General features: G+C 38.4%; 2 protein-coding genes across 2 annotated transcripts; both read right to left on the bottom strand.

Moving 5' to 3' along the window:
• Positions 1–10,754: 10,754 nt before the first annotated feature.
• Positions 10,755–12,263, bottom strand: LOC117380389 (protein FAM181B). Its single transcript, XM_033977195.2, has one exon. It carries the CDS (start codon positions 11,978–11,980, stop codon positions 11,042–11,044), a length of 939 nt encoding a protein of 312 aa, XP_033833086.1. The 5' UTR covers positions 11,981–12,263; the 3' UTR covers positions 10,755–11,041.
• Positions 12,264–15,745: 3,482 nt separating this feature from the next.
• prcp (prolylcarboxypeptidase (angiotensinase C)) lies at positions 15,746–25,780 on the bottom strand. Its single transcript, XM_033977237.2, has 9 exons — positions 25,294–25,780; positions 22,503–22,643; positions 22,328–22,429; positions 21,860–22,041; positions 21,459–21,616; positions 20,504–20,676; positions 17,482–17,649; positions 16,894–17,081; positions 15,746–16,489 (listed from the first exon to the last, which is right to left on the bottom strand). Exons 1-9 carry the CDS (start codon positions 25,474–25,476, stop codon positions 16,261–16,263), a joined length of 1,524 nt encoding a protein of 507 aa, XP_033833128.1. The 5' UTR covers positions 25,477–25,780; the 3' UTR covers positions 15,746–16,260.
• Positions 25,781–26,495: the final 715 nt, after the last annotated feature.

Here is a 26,495-nt window from a genome sequence, read left to right as displayed (position 1 = left end):
TTCTTGTGGTCTTTATATTCATTATATTGTTCATTATAAAGCCTGTTGCATTAATAATTGTTGTCTTATTTGCATACATTAACATAGCACAAAAGGACAAGTGCATTTGTGAAGGAGGTGTGCTAATTATGGAAAGTCAATGCTACATGGACCTGTAGCATATAAAGCAATGTCAATATAATATGTTTTTCTAAGGTTGCTCTAACAAGAAATCTACCTTTGTACATCTAGCTAAATATATAAAATGTACTGTATTTTATGCATGTTTTATTTCATACACTTTGTAATCGTCTGGATAGCAACCTTGGTGGTTCAGTGAGGAACAGAGCAGAGCTGAGACAGTTCGTCCAGTGCAGACCAAGTGCATTTATTCCAACATCAAAAATATGTACAGCAACAGGAAAACTTACAAAAAAACACAAAAAAAAAAAAAAAAAAAAAACTCAGCATGCCAGTTCCTCCTGTACACACAGCACACTTCACTTTAGCAGACTGAGGTTTGTTCCTTTTATAGAGCACCTCCCTAAATGTCTGAGCCCACTCTGCAGCACAGGTAAGTTCACCCACATCCGATAATATTGTTAGAAGTCAGTGCTAACCTAATTAGAGCTCTACATTTAATTTATCTGTTTTAATAGTGAACACAAACTGGATACACATAAATCTAAAATATTTGACACCCCTCTTTGTTAGCACACAGTTGTCTGCCCTGGAACCTTCTTAAGTTGCTCCCCTGGGGACTCATATGGCTGAAACACCTAAGATGGCCGACAACATGGGTAAGTTAAAATTTTCAACAATTCAACTATAATCAATTAGCTGATACACAACCCTTTCGTCAATAAAACATTTAAAACTTTTTTGTGTATTGTCCTTCCTTCTGCTGGCCTCAAAGATAGACTCATGTAATGGACGACCTACATTACACACTTATATTTGATAATTAATGAAATTATAATGTGAACTTGGTAGCATCACCTGTTTGTCTCCTGGGAATAAATTAAGTGCAATTCTGTGGATCTTTACAGACAAAGCAATAACATCTCCATGGAGACAAGAGTTGACCCTCTACCAGAAAAATTACAAAGTGCACCATTAACTAATCAATTATAAAATAGTCAAGTCTTGCATCCATGTTACAGGGTTTGTTTGTTTTTTGTAGCTTCATTGTCCATTTTAGAATTTGGCTTCTAAAAACAAAGCTCTCAGGGCAGCTTTATTTATCTTACAGTAAATCTCCTCCTCTGTCTCTATACGTTTATAAATGTGTGTGTGTGTTTACTTTGACTTACAGAATCCCTATAAATAACAGGCAATACGTTTCTCTTTTATCTCTGTTCACAGCAATTGCATTTTATATATGAGTTGACGGCAAATGTCACAGGGAGGAGTTCCTATTTAGAGAGCTTTTTTCAGCTAACATCAAAGGTTCTCGTGCAGGCACCAGACAGAAGATAAACAGTTTGTTAGAAATTGGGGCATGCCATCATTCATAAAATCACTTTGTTCAACTTGCCACAAAACACAGGGGCCCAGCGCAAAGCATCTGTCTCCACCTGGACAGGAGAACGTCTAAGTGCATTCATCAAATAATCTTAAATAACCTAGATCACACGATGTACAGGGTTTCTGGAGGAATTCATATGGCTGGATGATTCATGCAAAAACACACATAAATTACTTGGGAATTCGTGCATAAACTGGTGCAAAAATAACATTGTTTTATGATAAAAGCTGCAGCATAAAAGATGAAAACAAACATGTAATTTATGCTGCAATTATGTGTGTTGATGAAGGGACGGTGATAGCAATGCTTACATAGCGTCTGCAGTCCTGGCCTTTTCTCCCTCGGCAGACTTGAGCAAAACTATTCCCATTCACACTTGCATACTGTTATCTTGGCATGATTCTCTGAAAATATGGCCAATTTTTCAGTTTGTATTTTCTTGCAGGGAAGCCAAAAGTGGGCGACAGAAAACTCCAGGTATTATGAAGATCCAAGAGGAGAAGATTTAGAGGAACAAACAAGGCTCGCGGGAGAAGGGCTCACACCTGTCACTGCAGTGTGATCTACAGTGACACAAACACAACATCAAGGCCATATTGGTAAGGTTATATCATCATGACGCAGTGGTTAATCAGTATGTTATGTGTATGGGTAATAGAAATGCAGTCTAGCGCATTATAAAGACATGAAATGACCCATGTACTGACACAGTTCTTGAATGTTTTATATGTTTTAACAAATAGAATATGACTAGGATGTAGATTTCCATTATCTTGTAAATAAATGCGTAACATAACTGAAATGTTAAATTCATAGGGTTAAAGTTAAACGTGTGCTTGCTCCAATTAAAACCTTTTTTTAATTACATATTTTTCACTTTTAGTAAACTTAACATTATTTCACATCATTAATTAGCATTACCATTAGTCTCAAATGAAACCAACAGGCTGCTGTGTGGACTTACTTAGCTTTATTGTACTGCACAGAATATTGTACAATTAATTATGAGCAGTGGGTTTTGATAAATTTTTATATTAATTAAATAGTAATGATATTCATGATGCCTTTAAAACGATTGTAAATACTTAGCACACTCCTTTACGCTCTCATGTTCTTAAACATTTCAGTTAAAATCAGTAGACTCTGCCTAAACAAATCAATGCTGAGTCAGCTTGTTCTAAAATGCATGTTTCGCCTTTGAGGTAATTTTCAGCTCAGAGGAGCTCCTGAAAAGTCAGTTTATCCTTAAGCATTATTATAGCAGCAAAAAATGAATAAAAACACTTTTTGTGTGACTTGCAGATTCAAAATGAGCAGAGTAACATTCAGTTTCAAGTGTGCAACAGTTTTTGTATTATTATTATAATCTTTGTATGCTTAAAAGTAAAGTTACAGTTATTGTTTGTTATATAGCATATGTGTTATCATATTTTTACTTATCTTAACTGACATTCATTAACAACTATACCAGTTTACAATACAAGCTTAAAAATAAAACATTTAAAAATTAATTAATAAACTGCTGCTGCTCTAAACTGCTGTATCTTATGTCAGCTGCCCTTCTGAGAGCAATCAGCCACACAATACTGACAAGTCGGGATTTGGGAGATTTGTTCATCCAGGGAGACCACAGAACTAATTCTTAAGTCTTGTTTCAGATAATATACAAGATTATTGAAAAATACTATACACTACACACAATAAATACACTGCGTACTACATACAAAATATGTTGTGTTGTTGTGATGGTTTTGTATAATGTGTCCAAGAAATTTGTCGAATTCATTTTTACCAATACAATTACCTTTTGCAGTAAATGGGTTAGCATCATACTCACTGTTGCTGCAGGACTGAGAAAGCCTGGGCTGGGAATAGTAATGTGGAGATGGAAATAGATGACCCCTAGATATTTCCTGGAGATAGTCTAATAGCGGCGTGTCCAACGTCCTTCACCCCTCCCTCCCTATGGCCGTACCAGGATAATTACCAGGGAGGAAATCTGTGACAAGTAATGGGATTTTGTCTGTGTTTTAAGATGATTATGCTCCCCGAGGGACGTGCAGGTGCTGTAATAGGTATAATACAACTTCTTTGTGGATGATAGGCACATCACTTATATCTTTAGACTTGCCTTCCTCCACTCCTAATGCCCTTGAACATTTATACCACATAGCATCCTGGGAGGGATTTTGCATTACAAGACTTTTTGAAGATGTTTAATTCAGACATAATTGCAGCAAGCAACAGGCAGCATGCTCGGACTTCATAAGTGAGCAGCGCAGTAGACCGTTTTGACAGCCAATCTTGATGGCTTTCACAAAGTAACATCTATTTTGAGGTGAGAATTTTGCTCACGTTCTCACTTTGCAGAATACAAGCAGAATTCACAAAGAGGAAGTGTTATCATGCAGTGTGCAGTGGCACACAGAGGACGCGTTCAATTACCACAAAGCAGTTACACACAGACGTTGGGTGAGGTGTGAAGTAGTAGAAGTATGCCTCCGAAACTCTTAATGAAATTAGATACTCTAATTTCCTCCTCACGTCTGGATTTGGGCAGTAAACAAATGATAGATTGTCATTGTCAGCTAAGAAACTCTCACAATGGAGTCTTAATTTGAATACTTCTATTAATCAATATTATTACATTTAATATGTTTATAAACCAATCAGCCAAAATATTATGACCACTGGGCACCCAGTAGATCACAAACTGCATTGCACCGTACCATATTGACTGTTCTCACCAATTTGAACTTGCCTGTTGATCTTTGGAGATGTATGGATGGAAATTTGGAGATGTATGGATGGAAATTATAACAATCTGATGTGTTACTGAAGTTCTTACACCGTGTCACCTTTGACAAAATATTCATTTGCTTCTTAAACAAATTACACAATAGGTAGACAATAGGTTTGTTTTAAATTCACCTGGTCATCTTGCTTGGAAGACATGGTGCAACCTGCTAAAGCTTTAATCAGGCATAACGACACACACACAGACACTATAGCGCCACCCACTGTCTGGAATATAGATTGAACCAAAGCTCCTCTAATAATTGTAATCATTAACATTCAGTGTGGTGGTCTTGTGTCAATGCTGCACGGACCACACTATCAGGTAATGCTCCTAATTATCAAAGCACTCTGCTGCAGGCCATTAAAAATTAATAACTAATAACCTTTTATGAACTACTTTTACTATTCAGAAATGAGTGATGTTTTCGTGACTATATCTCAGAAGACCATGCAGATTATAAATTACTAATGAAATGTTTCTTTAAGATAAATATTTTAACAGTGTTTCTCTATGTAACAGGTAATGCTGTGTTTAAAAGGAAGCCTGTCACCAAAGTCAGAGTTTGGTTGAGTGAACATGAATTGCATTGCCCACTTTCATTTCCACACGATGGCAGCAGCTGGAGTGGAGCGGCCAATCCGAACAAACAGACAGTAAATAAATAAGCGCTTCTGATTTGTTTTATCTGTCAGCAGTCAGGCGAGGCGAGGGCTTGCATCTGAAACCACTGTATTACTGCAACAGAGAGACTGAGCTAATTGTGTGTTGTGGAAGTCTCTGTGAGCTGGCACCTGACACAAGCTTCCCTCCTCTCCCAGTCTAAATCACTACTCTTTAAAAAACCAATACATATTTGTAACATGTCACATCACAGAGCTTGCAAACATGTCCGCCCCAGTTAATGTGAATCCTGCTAGAAAGCCTTCTGCCAAATTCATGTTGGTTTTTACAAGCATGAAGATAATCGGCGGTTATGGGAATATGCTAATCCTGTCTACATGTGTTTGGGGGATTAGGACGAGGGTAATGACCATGCTCCCCTGTGGTTGTTGTGCCTACAGGGGCAGAGTGTGGTGGATCAGTAGTGACTGGCATATTTTGTCCCATCTTCTATTTCTTATTAGACTGTGGAACTCTTCTGGTGGAGCTTCTGCTTTGCTTTCTCTGGAATGTTTGGCGTTAAATGTGTATCTCAATGGACAAAGCCAAGTTATAGATGACTTTTGAAGTATTTACTTTATAAAAAACATGATGGATGCACAAATATAACGCCATTCTGTGGAACATTACAAAAAAAGCCACAGGATCCACATGGAGATAAGCAAGACCCCAACCAAAAGTTACATAGTCCACCTTCAAGCGCCTTCAAACTCCATTGTACGCAGTAGATGTGACAGAAAGGTGATAAAAAGGACATCTGGCATAAAAATCTGCCAAATCACTTTGCCACTGGTTCATTGTGGAGACTCTTGGCAAAAGGGAGCATCAAAATATGAGTCATGCGTCGAGGAAATTGAAAGAAATCTGGTATGATGACAGTGATGCAATGAACAAAGAAAACTTGCAGAAAACCAAAACGGACCATATTAAAAATAAAAATCTAGTTGTAGGAACATTATTTCTCTACTAAACCTCAAAATTCACATGTCTTATACTGATTAAACACATTAATTAAAAGCATTCATTTATTGTAATTTTGGACCATTGCTGATTATCACATTCCTCATTACAATAGAGAAAAGATTGCAGCATTTTTCACATCTAAAACTATTCACAAAACTGTATATTCAAACTAAGACATATGTTTGATGAGACGCACACTGTATTAATAAATCAGGATTGTGATGATGTCACCCTTTTATGGAAATCATCAGGGCTAATGAGAGTTGAAGTGTTTGGGTTTCTAGTTAGGGACGCCAGCTTCGGTCTGAGCTACAGCGAAAAACAAAGAGATAAAGCAATACTATGCAATACTGTGTCACCTTCAACTGGGAGTGCATGTTTTGATAGTAGGAGCAGCTTGTGTCTGGAAAATAAACTGTGAAAATGTCCTTGTAACCTTATGATATGAAGTCACTGTTGGGATAAAATGGAAATGTGTGTGTATTATACTGTAAGGTTTTCAGATAAGATATAGTTGGTCATAAGTCCAATTTATTTGCCTATTGCTTAGGTTTCTCCCGCCATCGTTTGGTTATGCATTTTATTCATAAGAGACTAGAAATGTATATCAATGCTGCAAGCTTTGGAGTGAGAAAGTGGAAAATAGGATCACAGGATCTTTAAAAAAACTGTGAGTAACAAAACAAAATCAAATTGGATAAAAGTTAATTTGTTGTTTGTTATTATCAGATCAGCACCAGCCACGCAGTTCACAAAGAGAAAAAGTTGATACGCAAGTTTTTATTTGAACTTTTCCTCAAAAACAGGGATTTTGTTTAAAAGGTAAAATAAAATAAAATAAAATAAACAGGTTTGGTATAATAGAGGAGCCAAAGTTATATCATCTGCTTACATGAATAACTTGAAATTACTGTGATGGATGTAAAACTCATTTACATAAATATTAAGTTGTGATAAAAAAGGACAATTTTTAAAACACGTCCAAACCAATACATCATCCCTAAATTTAAGACTGGTATTTTGGAGTTTTCACCAGAGCACTAGTCCCTTGTCCAATGGCTCATTTTGTTTGCAACTTTCTTGGTCATAAAGCCTCAAAGTTGTGGCAGCCGCTCTGATGGAGCATGACCGGAGATAAGAAGAGCAACCTGGGGAAGTTACATGTAAAAGCATTAGAGCACCGGGCGTGACTTCAGGAAGATAGGCCGCTTGAAAATAGCTGCATGGTCAGATAGGATGAGTCTCCTCTGTAGTGAGGTTCATAAAGTGTAAATATACTGGTACAAAAACATGATAATTCTTATGCTAATATGTATTCAATATTTTTTTTTTTACCTTTACAAACCAATGAAAGCAAATGCACCACAGTAAAAATAAGATAGCATGCTAATTTTAGAACAGAACAACTTGCTAGAACTAGAACAAAGTATAAACTATATCTATTTTTGCTGTTTTAAATTCATGCAGGCTACCTTTTTTCATTTTTTATATCAACTTTTAGCTTAATGTACGTGGCATTTACTGATGAAAAACAAAAAATACATTTCTGAAATCATATGTTACTCGACTTCACCGCATACATGGATTGTTTCGTTATCTTAAAAGCTTATAATCCCCATATTCACACATTCCCAAAATGTGGCCATAAGCCTAAAGTAATATTTAAAGTGGCTCCGCTTATCCCCTTATGCATAGCGTGTGATCTAATGTTTATTAATCTGAAGGATCAGATAGTGTGTGTCAATATGGTTAACGTGTGCAGTGGTTTACAGTTCAGTTTTACCTTTAATGTAGCTTGGACTTGTGTCACAGTATGCTATTGTTATCACACTGTCAAAAACACACAGATGTAAGCAAGCATCCCCACAACACCCCGAGGAGCAAAACAGAGCGTCTACTGAAAACGAATGCAGTCTTAAATGGAAAGCGTTGAGACATGAAATACATGCAGGGAAAATATTCAGCGCTTAAAGCAAATTGTCTTTTTGGGAGGAATCTCACTTTCCATAGACATGAAAGGCACAGGCACAAATGCATTATTGATGTAACATTAATGCTGCCTGATACTTACTGCTATCGCTGTGAAGGGGCTCGCAGCTCAACACTGAAAAACAGCAAGGCTCATATCTCTTTGGCCGACCTTGTTTACTGTGAGCAAATCCCTTTGTATGTGAGGCCTTGAAGATGGCAGAACATACAACATTTTTATGATGAGAGAAAAAGTACCTATAGGCGTAGCAAAAGCATCAAAGCATCCTGAAGATAGAAACTGCCAGTGCAAGAGTCTATGTGTTACCAGTCCAACACTATGTTAATGTTAATTATATTATAGTTCCGGTTACACATGTCTATCCTCCCACACTAAACACAAGAACAATTTTCAGCAGAGGGATTTACATTTATAATATTATTCTATTTTTATTGTTAGCATGGGAATAGGCTTTAAGATGTTTTCCAGAGAGTCAGAATATTTCAGAATAGTTATATAACATAGGATTATAAGGGTCCAATGCTGTAACTGCTGGCCATTCTCATATTATGGTGGTGAGATGTTACTAAGAAACACATCGTGACCTTAACTTTCAATCCAACTACATTTAATTTAGTTTCACAATATATGATATAGTGCATGTTTACATAAATGCAATATTCCTTCTTTACTGTACTATGCTGTGTGACCTGTATCCATGGCTTTCTGAATGTCAAAAAATGACAAAATGTTGGATATACTGTAACAGGAATCTGAAACTGACAACATTAGATCAGTATGAATCCTCTACTTTGAAAACTATACTTCATTTAATAACATTTAACTTGTGTTATTATGACTTTTATATTATTATTTTCTCCACCCGTCTTAGGTCTACAGAGTTCACTGCTGTGCTGCTGAGGAGGCCTGGACAGAACTGTGAATCTGCTGTGTGCCGGCTGGTGTTAACAAGACACAAAGATGAAGGCTTTGAAAGGTCAGTACTGGGCCAAGTATGGATAGATACTCCATTTCCAGCCCGCAACCAAGAAAACAACTCTAAAATGCATAGGTTTTTCTTGGTTCATTCCACCCTGCCGCAATATCCCGGTGTGCCTTATGTTTATATATACAGCACGTCCAATCTCTCACATACACGTATTTGCATTGCAGGGACCATATGCCGTACCACACATTATCTAAGTTTACCTAGATATCTGGCACTTGTTATTCAAGTCGGTGCCAGCTTGGATCTTGCTAATCACTTCGACAAACATTACATCTCCTCTGTGCCTTAAATCAAAGCTGGATACTGTGGCTCCATGGAAGTTAATCTGGATATATCAACCACTAGCTACTCATGGACAGGAAATCTATATGGTTTCTGTGCATGCTGATTGCATATAGGAGTTGTGTGTCCCCTGCTAACATTAACCTAGGAACAATGCCAGTTATCCATAGTTTTCAGAAGCATGAGTCATTAGGGCCGTTGCCATAGCGATTAGCAATTTAAAGCAAAATATTATATCTTTTGAATGGGGAAAAAGCCCTTAAAATCTCTTAAACAGAAACAGACCCATGAATAGGAAAGAGCAAGGGTTCGTGTTGGTATAAACAACCTACAACAAAGGGTGTGATCATTTTAGCATCATTTTTAATATGCAAAATTAATCGTCGTATTGCTTGTTTGTATAACTGTGGCCCAAGATCGGTTTATTATATTGTCTTATAAGTACCACTGGGGCTCAAAGCACTATACTCCTTTAGATATAATCTCTCTCATGACATGGGGATGACTTTCATTATGCATGGGAGTGGTGGCAGTGGCTGTCCTATAGAGGGACACTGCCATCTAGTGGGGATATGGGGCACTGTGGTGTTTTGTGTGCACTGAGAAAAGTGGAATTATGTAGGTCAGTTGGAGATAGCTGCCACACACACACAGACACACACACATATACACTCACAATACATCACACAGGACTCAAGATATGAACTGTCAAAAAAGTAAATTATGCAGAACAAAACTTAAAACCAAATTATTGATCACAGCTGGGCTTATTTGTTCTCCCCATTATTTCCTAAAATGTAGAGCAATAACTAGCTATCTTAATGAGTTGTAACAATTTTATTTATTTGATTGTGTATTTAGTTATTTGTCAGGGCACTGTACAAAACTGCATGAGCCTAAAGGGAGCAGGGATGAACAGACTCATAGATATGTGCAAACAATTAAGTAAGTCTCCAAGTTGTTACTGGGACATTGACAGTTGGGGAAATGCTGGGTGCCATGTGGGCAGGTGACAGAGGTGAGGTGTAGGGCTCAGGGGTCCACAGGCTCAGGACTACAGGACAGAAGGGGTCAGCTAAGGTCCAGTCATCACGGGGCTGCGGGGCTGTCAGGCCAGGCATTTGAAGCAGTAGTTTTAGATCTGTATGAGTTATACTGCTATTAATGCTGCTAAAAGTAGAACAAGTACAGCAGAATTTAGATAAAAAAGTGTAATGATTATTCTATGCCTGCTCTAATGCTGTACTTTAGATGTGGTCTTGCAGTCTTTTCTTTATTCTGAGAGAATATTTACAGTTTATAAAAATCTACTGCTACGACTGATGTCCTGATGAGAGAATAAAAACAGTGCACATGCAAAATGCTTTATGATATATGCCAAATAAATAAATACAAAAAGGTAAAAACTTTCACTTGACTCATTTGATTTAATGGATTTTAAGTTTTTTGTTTTTTTTAACCCACTTTATGAGTTGCTTGTCTATTACATTTATAGGCTATGAAGACATCTACAATAAAGACCAGCTTTATTTATCTTGTATTTTACAGTACATTCAGTTCTTTACAAAAAGATACATACATTTATCTATCTAACATTGAGAAACTTCATTCTCCCTTCATTTTGAGACAAATCATGAAGCAGCAATCTCATCAGTGAAAACAAATTGACACTACAAGGCTTTTTCATGTCAAGTACATTATAGGCTATAAGAGGAACATTTTATAGCAGTAACTAAAGAGCGTCAACTGTCATGTCATTGTTTTTTTTTCTGCTTAGGTAGGAAAGTAAGGTGATATGTAGAAATCCAGCTCCATTTGCTACTACAAAAATATGAAATAGTCTCCGTAGTCTCATAGAGAAGAATAATTGGGCCTGCTGAATGCACCACTTGTGTCATAAGTGACCTGAGGTATAGAGCAGTCAGTGAAGAAGTTGGGGAAGGCCAAAGTGCACAGTGAACCGTCCTCTATGGGCCCAGAGGTGGCGTCCGAGTGACAGAATCCAGGTGCCTGTGTGTTTGTGAGTTTGGGCTCAGCAGAGTACAGAAGATTTCCAACTAAATGCTGCGAATCATAGGACGTCGTCTCCAATCCTCCCATCTCCGAGTGCTCGCGAACTGGTAAAGTTTGATAAAGGTCCTGCTCACTCACCATGCTACTATAATCCGGGCCTAACAGCTCAAAGAAGTCTACATGCTCTGCGTTTCCTCTTTCTAACTCCTTTAGCATTGTCCCGGCTGTGGGGCTGACTCTGGAGCAGTTGGCAGGCTCTGTGAAGAAAGATGGGGGCAGGTTGCGATGCCGGAGGGGTGGCTTTTTGGCTTTGTCGCCCCCTCTGACATCCTGCACGGGGCTGAACAGAGCTGCCAGGCTTTTGCTCTGTAGGTTGGCGTGGACCCCATCGCGTTTAGGCAGGTTTTTAGTGTGCAAAGTGCTGCTGGTTTGGGCCATGGGGGGAGACCCGTGCCTTTTACCCGGCGGTGGTGGTTCTGCGGCGTTGCTCAGTGCAATGATCCCCGTGCACCTTTTGATCTGTTTTTGGAGATACTTCCTGTGGTTGACTTTTCTCTTCGACTTGACTGGCTTGTCCAATGCCAGTTTGATGTTACTGGAGGCTGAGTCTATAAAGCTGAGCAGATCCCTGGTGGTTTCTTTGTAGTCTTCCTCAGTCTCTGCCTCACCCAAGATACTGCTATCATCCAGACTTTTCTCCACATCATACTCCATCACTGAACCGGGAAAGCAGAAATTCAAAAACTGCGGGTTCATGATTGCAGCCTGCACAGCCATAACTCTAGCGGGCCCAGAAGTGACACTTGAGGTACACCTTTGTTATCCACACACCGATATGTTTCCCCTTCAAAGCATCTCTCTATCTCCACCTGATCCTGATGCAGCTCATGTGCTTCCTGTAAACAGAGTAGAACTGGCCTGGCGTGAGGGAGATCTTTCAGGGGGCGGGGCTAGTGATGTCAGAACATCAAAGGGGAGGGGCTAATGGGGCCGCGGGACTTAACTCTTTGCTTGGGCCAGACCACCTGCATCCAAGAGGGATTTGTCAGCGGCTCCCTGCTGAGATGAGCACAATAACTTCTGTCAAAACTCCTGTATAGTTAAGTGTACACATAGAGCTACAAAACCCTTTAATGTAATGGGAGAATATTACTGTAACAACTTTGAAGTCTTTACGGGATTTTAAATACGTGAATTAGAGTTCAAACTGAAAAACAAATGTAATGTTTATATAGTATGAAAAATACAGGCCATTTTTGTGTTTAGTGTTACAATTATCTTATTACTTTGCGAGCACTCGAGCTTATCAAGGCTACAGTAACGGTGATAACTCGTCCTTCTGTGGGAAAATGACTTCGCCCGAACAGATGCCACTGTTTAGGAGGATCTCCCCAACAGTTTACTTGTGTCTTAATCTGCTCATGGCAAAAGTTGATTTCTTGTGCATTCCCAGGCCAGTGGGAATTTCTGCCTCGGCCTGACAACTATTATGGGCTGCCTTTGACATAAAGCCCTACAGGGTCTAAATAGCCCCTATTCTTTGGGCCAGCAGTGAAAGGGAGCTTTGTGCCAGAGATTCATTAAATTGCACCTCACAGCCCCTTCGTAAAATGGGTCTCAATAATGAACAGTCGATTTAACTAGAAAAGCTGCCGGAGCTGTTAAATTAAAGGGGAATAAAAAAGTGCAGTTTGGGCTCAGTGTGCCAGAAGAAATGTTGAATTTAAGAAATCCCGACTATGAAGCTGCTGTTGTAAACAATAACTCGCACTTGGTCTAAGCTGTTCATAATAGATAATGTCTCTAACAGTCTTATTGTGAAATTGTCAGTTCAAATGTTATGTGCTGTGAAAGTGACTGTCAGAAGTGTAACAGAAGTGTTAGAGGTGTTTTGTTTTTTTGAAGTTAACGCACGCAGAGATGTGATATTTTGTCAAAAAAATAAGAAAAAAGTTTCATTTTTTCTTTTATTTTGTTCACTGGGAGGTTGTGATTGGAATGAGTGTAGATCTAACACTGGTTTGTGGCTGGAAGAACAAGAACAAAGAAAAAGTTTTTGTACATTTTTAAACAGTGATAATAGTAAACATGGGATTTATCTCATGCTGAAATAACAACTTCCTGTTTGTATACCACAAGTTGGAGCCAAACTCATGTCTCTTTAAATCTTCCATACCGTTATAGTGTAAGAGAGGCGAGAAACTGTGTGTTAGGTGTTGTGAACGTCTCAAAGCAGCTTCTTAACGCCTGCCTGAAGTGATTTTGTCTGCTTCTCTTTTTTTCACGTTTGGACAAAGTGACATCACCACAGTCATGGCACCCATATCCCCTTCTTTCTGCGGTGGATGACGGGCTCTGGCTTTTGTGCTGGTGGGTCATTCACATCACAGGGGCTGACGCACGGAGCCCGGAAACAACTTTCTATTGTTGCTTAAAGGGCTGAGAGGGTGCACGGGGTTGGGGCTGTGACTGCAAGTTTAGAAATTTAAAGAGAAGAAAAGTGATATTTTGAGGTTATTTGAGTTTATTTATTTCTTTGTCTTGCCTTTAGGGGTGCCCACAGCAAATCATCTGCCACCTGATGCTCTGTGCATAACGATTTAGAATGATATGTCTGTCAGAAATCAATCTGTTTTGAGCTATTCATGCAGTTTCAGCTTTTTATTAACCAACAACATTTTGAGGAGTTGAGGATCATTCAAAAGATAGAATATTGTATGTTGTATTGTTAATTGTAATGGCAGTTTCAGAGATATGGAAAGTGCAGTCTTGTTGATTTGTATTTGTTTATTTTTGTATTTATTTATTTTGCCACAATAGAATGTCCTGCGTAAATAAGCACAAAGTCTATACTGGCATTTTAACCTTTTGACTAGTTTTTTTTTTTTTTAAATGCTCTATCTTCTCTTCTTCACAGTTGTTGCAGTATTTAGCCCAGATGCACTTACAGGACTCTACCCTGGCCTGTACTAGAGACAATCATTACAATGCTCTCACCACTAATTAGTAAAGACCTGTGTCATATTGTTTACATATTGTTAAACATTACCAGTCATCCATCTGTCTTGAAGAATCCACTTATTCAGCAGCACCAAGTGCAGTTGGGGGATGTGGGACGGGGTGTGCTCTGGGTCTAATCTCTTCCTTTTCTGGTGTGTGTGGTCCCCTCCAGTGTCCCGGGACGTACTAGAGCTAAGGGTTGAAGGAATACCAATAACAGCGTTGATTGATGGCTGGTGTCAAAGACTTAGAAAAGGCTGGTAAAATTAATTGCCTCTCAAAGTCCTGAGAAAAGTTAAAGCAGTGCAGCTACAGCGGCATGTCCTCCCCCATGTTTAGCTACATTTCCTCACAACACAGGGTCATCAGGGATTCACTCAGGCCTGGAGCAAAGTTTAGAGCCCAGTTTTTTATGTATTAGGGAGTCAACTCACATACCAGTCAAGACATTAGGGCTGCACGGTTATAAAAGAAACAAACAAAAACACATTTTATTGCGATTACGGTTAGATTTGTATAAAAAGTTCTGTTCCGAGTGCTCATTTAAAACACATTTAAGAGCGTGACCATATGAGTAAAGACTGGAGTATAAACTGCTAAACTAATTAAATAATTCTATGCATTTCAGAACATGTTTGTATAAGTATAAAAACTACAGGATTAGAAGCTTTTTTCCAATAAGAAAATACAGCAATTTGATAATTTCACCTACTCAAACTAGATTGAGTTCAAATTCAATTGCAATATATAGTACAGTCCTATTGTGTGCAATTTGTGTACAATAAACCAATAGTTAAACATTTAATCTTTGAAAGCTCTGAGGTTTGTGCCAGTCCCAACCTTGGATAATTTAAGAATTGAGGCATTGTTGTCATAAGTGATACAAAAAAACAATCCCTAAAGAACAGTTTCGTAACTAAAATGACAGCTCCAACTTCTTCGTCTCATATTCGCCTTTTGGAATAAAAAAATAACATGTTTTTAGTAAAAAGCTTCAAAAGCAGTTGTAATTTAAGATGTTTCTGGTGTTGTAGAAGAGGATGCCAACATTTAAAGCTGAAAAAACAGGACAAGGTCAATTTTAGGCTTAAACTGTCAAGACATTTAAATTCTTTCTTGAAAAAAACCTGGTGACTTCTCTGTGAACTACAAAAGACTTTTTCTCACTTTTAACCTCTCATCCACCTTTTCTCTCCCCGGGAGCTGTATTAATAATATTACTGGCAGGGGGCAACAGACTGGGGTCTATGGACTGCCCTGCTGCTCTAATTCAGAGCGTTTTAATGGTGTCGAGTTCAATGAATACGAGCCAAGGGGAATCCCACAGGTCAGTCCACAGGGGTAAGGTCAGCCAGCAAAGATGCAATAACCTCCTACCACTTACTTTATTGGCCTCCTCCGATTGGCTTTTTATTAAATCTCAAACACGCAATTGTTCCTGCCAGACGTCAAAGGCTGTAAAAATCAGCTTTGGTCTGTGCAAGATGTGGCACAGAGTAGACTGATCTGAGTCTATGATTAAAACACAAAACTAATTGGATAATTTTAAAAAGCTTTATTGGAAAAGGTAACAAATTATGACACATTGTGCGAAAGACATTCTCTTCAGTAGTAGCAAAAACAAGTCTGAGTCGAGAGCAGTAATTTGAGGTAGAGACATTTTGCATAATTTTGTTGAATCTAATCTATATTGCATACACATAACCACAATATTTCACACTCCTATTTTATCTTTGGTTCACAGAAAATGCTTTTAGATCACACAAAAAGTGATCGTCAGGTTGCCAATGTAGTCTTGCTGATTTTATAATAAGTTGTGTAAACATCCAACATAAAACAAAGGCAAAAAGTGTTGATTGAACAGCTAAATATTACCTGATTCTGAAGGATTTAGAAATGGCAATGAGAGAATATATTTGTAAGCATGTCTAGAAACAAAAAAATAAAAAAAATAAAAAACTACATCTTTGGCTAAAGCAGAAACAGTACAGTGTCACTGTCAAAAATACAAAAACTTAACTGGCATCATCGGTTATTTCCCATGATGCTTTGTGCTGTTAGAGTCTAGAGTTTAAGTGGGATCGGTGAGCTCTTTTCTGCTTCTTGATCCACTCTTTAAAGTACTTGATTTCTAAAGCTCGGGCCACTCTCACCGTGGGGGGGTCGAGATTGTTGCTATAGCGCAAGTCCAAGTGGTGCGCTCCGTCAGGAATCAGAATGGAAACCAGAGACTCTGAAATGTTGTGCGTCACTCCTCCAGCCGACCACGGATCCAGGCCTCCGTTACTGTTGTACAAGAAAAACATGAAAGTAGGACTGATGTAGCCAAAAACATTAACCAATAGATTTGTGGTTTGGAGTTGTGTGTTATTCTGGTTTAACATCAACATGCACTAGTTGTTGAGACAGTTGGAACAGTCTAATATTGCGATTTTAGTGGCCAACAACTGGGAAATACTACATTTTCTTTCAATACCATTACAGTTACCATTCCTTGAGTATGTGACCAGTTTTTTTTGTGTGTTTTATTTGTTTTTTTCTGTTAATCTGACAAAACAACCACACAAAAAATATGTTTACGTGTAGCTTTACTTTTTGGAGAGTAGTATTACTGTTATATTGTGACCTGAATGATCACAATTATAGATTTAATCTTGATATTTCTAGTTTTTCTGGTAGTTGGCAGTCACCTGAAAATGATGTTGCTATGTGCGCTGATGTCTTTGCCTCCATAAACTACTTCTGCCCAGTCTGCTCGAGGCCTCACTCCAAACATGGATTTACACTCGTCTGAAAAAGCCTGGAAGTTCCACTCTTCTGGTTCAAACATGTCATTCACTCCGTCTGTGCACATGGGCATCACCATCTCTGTACAGGCCTGCAGAGGAACCAGGACGAGGGTCAGTCGTGATGCAATCTCAACATCTTCCAAACCCTAATTCTGCACTATGCAACGTTACTGGTTGAGAGTCCACCATCTTGAAAAACATGTACTCTTACTGTAAACAGGCTCGCAACTCCACAAACCTATAACTTGGCCTGGTGACAAGTAGGCAACTAAGTTTAATGATACTATACTGTGGACCTTTTTAGCCAAAGCAAGAACATCTCCATGCAGAACAGAAAGTGACGACCTTTTACCTGAAAAGTTAGTGCTTAAAAATACAGTAGAAATCAGTGTTACACATTTACAACAAAAAGCAAGTATTAAAACATAATAATATAACTAAAACTATATCAAAACAGAAATAGAATAATAAAAAATCATCAGCACATACCTGATAGAACCAACCCAAAACGCCAAGGCTGCCTGTCGCTGTCTGAGAGATGTTGAGACAGGAGGAGCTTCCAGTGTAGTTATAGTACACTTTTGCTGCTTGAGAAACACCGCTCAGCAGACGTTTCTCTGATGCCGTGGAATCCATAGAGAGATATTTGCACACAACCTACAACAAGGTCAAAAGGGACAAACAAAAAGAGGACATTTTAAAGTATATTACAATCATTAACTTAAAATAACTGGTCTGTATTGACATTCAGCAGCTTGTGGCTTATTTTGTTTTTATTACAGTTTTGGTCTAATGCTAGTTTTGATGCTCTAAATCAGGGATGTCAAATCCATTTTTACCAAGGGCCACATCAGCAAAATGGTTCCTCTCAAAGTGCCAGATGTAGTGTAAAATAAACTACTTTTTTAACTTGTTCATTAACTGTTTCTGTATTTATTACTTATTCAGGTTACAAATATTGCATATGTATGTCCATAAATGTAAACAATATGGGTGTATAACTTCACATCTCCTGATAAACTGACATTTTAAGGCGATCGTACCTTTTAAACTACCTTGTCGTGGGCCACGTAAAATGACATGGTGGGCCACATTTAGTCCACGGGCCTTGAGTTTGACATGTGCTCTAAATGACTCTAAACTATCCAAATAAATATGTAGATACTAGTTTTAGAATCAAGTATCGTAGTATCTGATTTATTTTTAATACTTGACAACCCTACATCAAACTACTTACAATAATGTCAAAATAGTGTGCCAATGTTTCACAAGTCAATTCTTACTGTTGGCAACATGCTTTCCAAGAGGCCCACAAAGTGTTTTTCACATAAACTCTGGTGGCGCCTAATTTGCATACACAATTGAATGAGCCTGAATTTATTGCACCGATCTTGGCAATTCACACACCCACTCTGAAGTATTTGCCTAGAACTCCTTTACTTTTTTAGCTTAATGAATATTTTCCTTGGTACTACATTGATTAACCATACATGATTTCTCTAGACATCGACTAATATTTGAGTTTGAGCTTTGTGCGAATCTGGTGCGTGTTGTTATGGTGGCAGTGGCAGAGTTGGCCGTTGTTGTATGCTTTTTGTGCGGGTAGAAAAAGTGGTCTCTCTTGTTTGGAGGTTGGACCCCTGAGTCTGTTACTAGGGCTTTTGTGTGTCAGCCTGGGGAGGAGTTGGTGGTCGATGGATGAGGAGGGCCACAGACATGTCCGATCTAAGATTTGCAGTGCGGAAAAAAACAACAGCATCTCCAAAGCATCTTCTCCGTACTTTTCAGATAGGATTAGCCGTATACATTCATCTCTGCCAACAGATTTCCCTGCTTTAAGCCTTCAATAGCCCGTTCTCACACTCACTCAGATAATCACATTAGCTTTGTCATTAAAAAAAAAGCTTCTCTTTGCACCCATGGCCTAAACCGCTTAAACCACCCATAGGGGTCGCATACATTACAGACAGGTTGCCAAAAATCTTTAAATGGCCTTTTAGTGTTTGTTTCAGCTAATACAATGCACCTGGGGCTATTCAGAGGCTAAACAAAAATATATGAAGTTAGTGGGAGGCGTGCTCAATGTGGGGGGACTGGTGATGTATTCAAACTGTTAGGATCAAGGTCAATAGCACAATGTAGTTTATGCACGTGATGTACTGAGAGAGGCTGAATACAAGTCTGCGCCCGAGGAAATCAGAATCACACTGAGACGAGATCGACGTCAAACATGAAAATAACCTACATTTACAGGACGTATGTTGAACTACTGTAATAATATGCTGCTTTAAACTGCGGTGCAAGTGGCCAAAGTAGTACGCAGTAAATCGTTTTTCTTCCCTTTTGTAACTAGGAAGGGGAAAAATATTAGCCAATAATAATTTTTCTAAGCTGCCCCAGTCACTATGCACCGCTCTGTCATTCTCAGTTTGTCCTCACAGCGATTTGGCTTTTTGAACGGACTGATAAGTAAAAATAGGAGTAGGACAATTAGGATAAAAATATACCTGTATGTTTACACGATCATGCCACAGATTCATTTATATTTTCCAGTGTTTGTTTTTTTCATGTTTGGATTAAGTTCTTACTAAAGTGAAAAGTTAATTTGTGAACTTTACTTTTTCATATGGATTAAAAAAAAACAAAAAGAAAACATTTTAATTTCAGTACTGGCAAATATTTGTGACTACAGCAGCAAGGCTTAAGAAATCAAACCATCTTCTTTTTTTTTTTAACACCTGATTGTGCTACATCAAGTTTTTTGCCAATTTTAATGAGATGAAGTATGTATTAAGTTCTGATTTTAATCTTATTTGCAGTGAAAGTGCCTTGTCCTTCATACCATGTGTACCATCAGTGTGGTAGTGCAGTATTTGTTACAGCACTTTTGAAGTAGGAGCACTGACCCTTTGTATAATGGGCCCAAAAGCCACACTGGGCAAACGTCCCTTTACTGGGTCCCATAAGAGAAGACCTCTGAGATGTGCTGGAGTGTGTAAATGAAAGGGCGATTGGTACAAGAAGAGAAAAGAAAGCAGGATTACTTGTAGCTGCTCATCTAAAGAATACTTCAAACCAAACTAATAGAACCAGATCCTTATGAATATTGATGAACCTAATTGACAGCTGTGGTAAACTAAAGCTCCAAAGACCACAACAAACACTTGTAACACAATCGGCTGGATCACTCATTCAGTCCAATTAAGGAGAGACAGTCAGGCCACAATGGATGCTTTTAAGCACTGAAAAACACTATTCAAAAATAAAAGTGCGCTGAATCTACTTTAATGTCTAAACATGTTCAGAGTGCTCAGCAGGCAGTCAACACCAGGACATAAAGATAAATGTCATTTCCCTATTCAGTATGATATATACATGTAATATTTTGTTTTGTACAAGCCATATGAAGTTATAATTGTGCAGCATTAAATATTCCACTAAAAACAAATTAATAAATAGTATTTCTGCTGTCTAGCTGGAGAAATCTCTTAAACCTTTTGTGTTGCAGTACCTGGATTGGCCATCGTGGGAGTGGCTGGAGGAAGTTGGCTTCATACGGATAGTCCACCATGGCCAGGTTCACCCACGTTTCCTGGAGCCAGTTTTTGAAACTCACCACATCATTTTTGTTTTTGAGAGAATCACAGAGACTAAATTCCACTGACAGCCACTCGAGACCAGATGCTTAAAAACATACACAAAATGTGAATTAAAACAGTTAGGGGCTAGATCTATGTCACATTTCTAATATGCTGAGGTAAACAATAGTAGTAAAATACATTTGATTGAAAATGGCAAACTGCTGTAGGATTGTACTTGCTTTGTCTTGCCGATTGGTACCCAGGAAATCAGCTGCAATATTAAATGTACAGACTCAGTTGCCAAGCCAATTCATCTTTTGGAACAGTGACAAAATGCTTCTGTCTGTTGCACAATTACAAATCCAATACGAGTTCCTATACTGGTGAAATAGATTAATTGCAAATGTTATTACAGTAAAATATCTCTGAATTTTTGTGGAGACTGGGTATTTCACCAATTACTCATCCAAGTATGCAAATTTAGGATAGAAAATTACATTTGTTTCATGAGTATTTTACTCATGAAGCAAATTGCAATTGCAATTGCAATAGCAGCAGTGTCTTTCTGTGCTCGGTAGTATAAGAAACAGGTAGAGCATGATGTATGGGGCTCTCAGCAGAGAATTAAGTGCAGTGCCTCTCTTCGAACCTGAGTGGAATACCAAATCTCTGAAATGCTGTGAGTTATGCAGGTTGTAAATTTTAAGGATCCTACACATTCAGTTTCTCAAGCTGTCCTTGCTGGCCCTTAGACTCGGTACTGCCTGTTCAGCAAGCTGCTAAAACCTACAACTAGTGCTGTTTTTTATGAAGTCAATTGACCCTCTTTTAACTCACTAAAAGCCTCAATATTAGTTTGAATGTTTAAATATTGAAAAAACATACCAGTAGAAGAAATATTATTTATGGCCGACCATGATTTTCTGATGTTCACTTCACAGTTATAGCCACTTTTGGCAAAGTCCTGAGTTACTGTTTTGTGGAAGGCTCCACATGGCACCAAACCAGGGAACTGCCATATTGGAGCTGAGGCTGCCAGAGCTCTGAAACACAAAGTCAGTTCACATTTATTTTTCAAACTTAATATATATGCATTACCTCTGGTACAGGCATAGCAATTATAAATCTGAAAGACCCTACTTTTTAATATGAATACTGGCAGACAATGCCTTTGAAAATGATCCAAAGATTTTCTGTCTATTGATGAAAGCATAATGATGATGAAAGCAGTGATTCATTTCCTAAAAAAAAGGACATACATCAACATATCAGAAAACATTACTTACCCGACGACTATATTTGGGTATTTCATTCTAAACCAGGCCGCGAGCATCCCTCCATAAGAACCTCCAATTGCAATAACAGGACTTTGTTGGGCTCCGGGTATAGTGCTTTTTAAGTTTTTAATCAAAACTGCAAAATCTGCCAGTGCCTGCTCTGAGGTCAAGTAGTTCAGATGTTTGCTGTCCTGTGAGTAAAAGAGTACACACGTAATATGGGAAAATAAACGGGAGACATATTATGTATATTTAACTTTTATACATTTTTAACCATGTTATAATGGTTATACAAACGAGTAAATGAAAGTGCTGCATGCCACTGTGAAATGTCAGCTAACTATCAGTTCTGCAATTTTGAACTGTCACTAAATTTCTAGTATGAAGCCTTTTCTGATCTTTGTATGTTGTAGTTATATACTAAAAATCACAATATTTCACTGTGTTCTTGACAGTGTCATGTATGTGGTGGCTTACACTGTATGAAGCCTCCCCAAATGGCATAGATTCTCCATAGTAACGATGTTCTGCAAAAATCAGCATGGCGCCCAACTCCTTTGCAACCTCCCACATGAATCCCTGCAAAACTCAAACGTGTTAAAATACCACACTTTTGACTCGAAAATGACAAATACAATTTCCTGAGACTTACGGTGTTGTTGCAGAACCAGGTGATGTCGCCTTCGTTCCCAGTGTAGAACAAAATAGGACCTCCAGGTTGGTGCCAGTACTTGTCAGAAAGGAGGTAGCGCTGTTTAAAAGTGCCATCTTCATGAAATCCAAAATGATCAATCTGGAAAAAAGAAAATGGTTTAGTATAACTCAATTCCTTTGTCTTCTCTGCTTTTAACATTTGTCTTCTCAATATGGAAAATGCCGTGACATTAGACCCCAGTCCACCAGAACAATTTTCATTTATCCATGTTAGCTAACTGGATTACTTTTTCATATCAAAGCAGAATTTATAACTCAATTGTTGGTCCTCCTTGATACTATATGCAGAAACCTATTGACTTTCAATAAAATGTCCCAAGACTAAGAACATAAATAATAAATACAAAGTAATAAAAAGTAAATAATCATAATAAATAATGATAATAGCTAAAAGTTTTTACTGAAAGAAAAATATCCTAATATATAAGTAAAGTTAATATGTATTCAATTATGTTTAAACTATATCTAACTATATCAAAACATTGATATAATTGTGAATGTTGTTTTGATGATAGAAATGTAGAGTAAATTTTTGCATCCCTGGGAGTGATTCATACTTAAACCTCAACTAATACATTTAACACACGCATTAACATAGTTCTGTTAGATTGTCATAATATCTTCTGAATATTATTAGAGCCTAGTCCTAAAGAAATATCGAGAAATTATTATTTTTTTTGTTTCTTTTCCATGGACCCAGTAGTGTGCCTTGTATTGTACTGTGGGATTTATGTCTCATCGCTCCCCTAGTATTTATATGAACTATTGTAATTCACAAACAATAGAATATGTTAATAATATCTGCTTTGTTGTGTAGATACAGTGTAGTGGACTTGCTGTGATGAAAGGCTTGGCCCTGCTCCTGATATGTGGCTGTGAGATGACAACTCTGAGGTCAGACTTTCTGTGTAATTAGCCCCAATTTGTATGAAAAATGTTGGTGCCAGTTTAAGGGAAGCTGCATTAGTTCCACTTTAACTGCGTTCTCGGAATGATCAAACCTCTGGGATTCTGGGGTATCTTCGCTTTTCAACTCTGCTTCCTGTGTTCTCATGCAGACAAAAGGAAAACGAATCACAACAACTTCACAGCGAGAACGACCCCATGAGGCTGAGGCCATGCCAGAGTTATCCACTGACTCAAACCCCTCCAGTGCCTGATACAAAATGTTTTTAGTGCTTTTTTTCCACTCTTCTCACCCACTAGCTCTTCTCAGAGGAAACAAAAGAGGCAGCAATTTTATGAGCCAATGACAGCTAAAAGATTCTGGGGCCTCAATGTGTTCATTCAGCCCGCGACTCTTTAGTGTTTGGCAGTGCTTTAAAGTGTAAGGGGGCCTTGAGACTGTTTAAATGGAGGTTGGCAGAACACTGGCTCACATGTAATACCCCCTGTCAACAAAAAAATCTGTAAGAGGAGGGAGAATATTAAATTGCATCTCCTCCGCAGAAGTATTAGGTGTCCAGATAGAATTACAGACTTCAGCTGACAAATATACAACTTTAATATCATTACTACACTGATAACCCAACATCGTAAACAACACTAGTCTGATGAGTGTCTCTTGCACCCACTTAATATGCTGATCACAAATCTAGTAGTTTTATAAGTAATGCAGACATTGATGACTACTGCCCCCATGTGGTGAAAAGGTAGTGGTAGTGAAAAGTTATGTTAATTTGATGCTGACCTATAGCTTTACTCATGCAAATTGCACTGTATATGTTATGTGATATGAGGCAAAAGTGTGAGAAAAATAAATCAAGGAGGGGTTCTGTGGTCTAGTCTGTGAGAAGGATGCTATAAGACACTTCCATTCATTGTGTTGGGCAGAGGGTGTTCGAGAGGATTTCCTGCAGACATCAACTGATTAGTGGCTGTGCTCTTCCCGGCATCCTGTTTGATTGAGGGTGGAGTAAAGTGTTATATAGAGTTATAGAGTTTTGTAGTTTAATAATCAAAAATAATGCTTTAAGTAACTGTCAGTAAAAGCAGACGAGCTCAAAGTGATGTGAATGAAAGGAGACCAAACTAGATCAAAAAGGATGCCGTGGGTTGAGTTGGACCAGGTGCAGTGGATTGTCTCTGTCTGAAAAAAACATCACTGTATATAATCATAAATATTGTAAACACAGCCTCAATTTAACTACAAAATAAGCAAATAATTGAATTAGAAACCCACTTTTACATATCTAGGCACACTATATACCTAAGCTACTACTGTCTTCTTGTTTTTCCCTTCATTCTAAGCAAACCCAGTGCAGTGACTTGACTTTAAGTTCACAAGCCAAGTCTTGCAGCTGTGCTTAAATGCCACACACACGACTTGAAATACGACTCTATGAAAAGTTTTGCTTCATCGGCAATGTATAGCTTAAAAGAAGCCTGCAGACTTATGCTCTCTTTACATTCACTTGGCCCTTAAAGACCTCTAAAGGCAGACAGCCAACAGGATATTACAGTAGTAGCAGGAGCAGAACTTTTCACTACAGGAAGTCATCTGAAGTACTCATTGTCTAGCCACTGCACATAAGCAATAGCTACTTAATTGAGATATTATAGAACTAGTGTGGGTTTAAATAACATAATGGCAGCATATAAAGCATAAGGATGAAGCATATAGTCTGTGGGGTAAATGTACAGAGCCACACACAGCTTAATAAGACACATCCTTGAAATATTACAATGAAATACAATGAAAAATACTGCCCCAACCTCTCTTTACTCACCTTTTGGTCAATGTACAGAGTTTTATAGCTTATTTGGCTATCTTTGGTGTTAGTCTGCCCTCCAAACCTTGTTAAAAGTTTAGATTTGAGCGCCATGGCGTGTAGAGATCCTAGACAGAGCGTCAAGATGCAGACAGCCACAATCCAAATCCCATCCAAACGCCCAAATGTCCCGGGCCTCATCTCTACTGTCGTCTGTCAAACTGAGTGGACTGTGGAGTTTTAGTTTCTAATCATAACAACGAAGTTCATCTCGTGAGCTCCGAGATGACGCGTGACTGTCCCGTCAAGAAGAGGAAATGAGAATGAGTTTGTCAGCAAATCCACGGAGGTGTTGACAGCACGTGACTCCAGAGACGCTCCTGCAGACAGCCTTCAGTCTGACTGACAATAAGCTTATTATCATACAAAGACGAGTGTTTTTAAGACGAAGAGCGGAGCCAGTGCAGAAGACAGCGCTGCAGACTGTCTCATGTAGTAAACAGTCGCAGGGGCTGATGGGAGTTGCAGTTCTATAGTGATAAACGCAACGCAATGATAGTCTAACAAAAATAAATACATGGAAATGAAAATAAATACAAATAAGAAGTTTAGCTTTTGTCATCATCGGAATAAAAATAAGCATAAAAATCACACTGTAATTATGTACAATGCAGGAAATAAAATGTTGTGGTTTATAAGGTAAATGTGACCTTAGACTTGCAATATTGTATTTAATTTAAATAGAGGCGACCATAGACTGTATGTTCATCCATCCATTTTCTTCCGCTTATCAGGAGCCGGGTCGGGGGCAGCAGTCTAAGGAGGGACTCCCAGACTTTCCTCACCCCAGACACCCAGACATGTCCTCCAGCTCCTCCGGTGGGACCCGAAGGTGTCCAAGAGGCATCCTGAACAGAGCCACCTCAGCTGCTCCTCTCAATGTGAAGAAGCAGCGGCTCTACTCCGAGCTCCTCCCATAGACTGTATTTATAAATATTATATGCTTTATACAGTCTATGGGGTGACACAAAAGAGTGCACACAAATGGGCATTGTATTTCTTGTTTTATAGACATGAAGTTAATAGAGATTAACAATAAGTAACATGTTGGATCTAGGTTCAAATGCAAAAGATAATGTCAGCCAGTTTAACAAAGATATAACTAAAATATAAAAGCAAAGTGCTGAGATGTACTACAGTTTGTACAATAAAAGACAAAA

The sequence above is a fragment of the Periophthalmus magnuspinnatus genome, chromosome 13, assembly GCF_009829125.3.
Source record: "Periophthalmus magnuspinnatus isolate fPerMag1 chromosome 13, fPerMag1.2.pri, whole genome shotgun sequence".
Lineage (NCBI taxonomy): Eukaryota > Metazoa > Chordata > Actinopteri > Gobiiformes > Gobiidae > Periophthalmus > Periophthalmus magnuspinnatus.
This window is presented reverse-complemented; position numbering and strand designations above follow the sequence as displayed.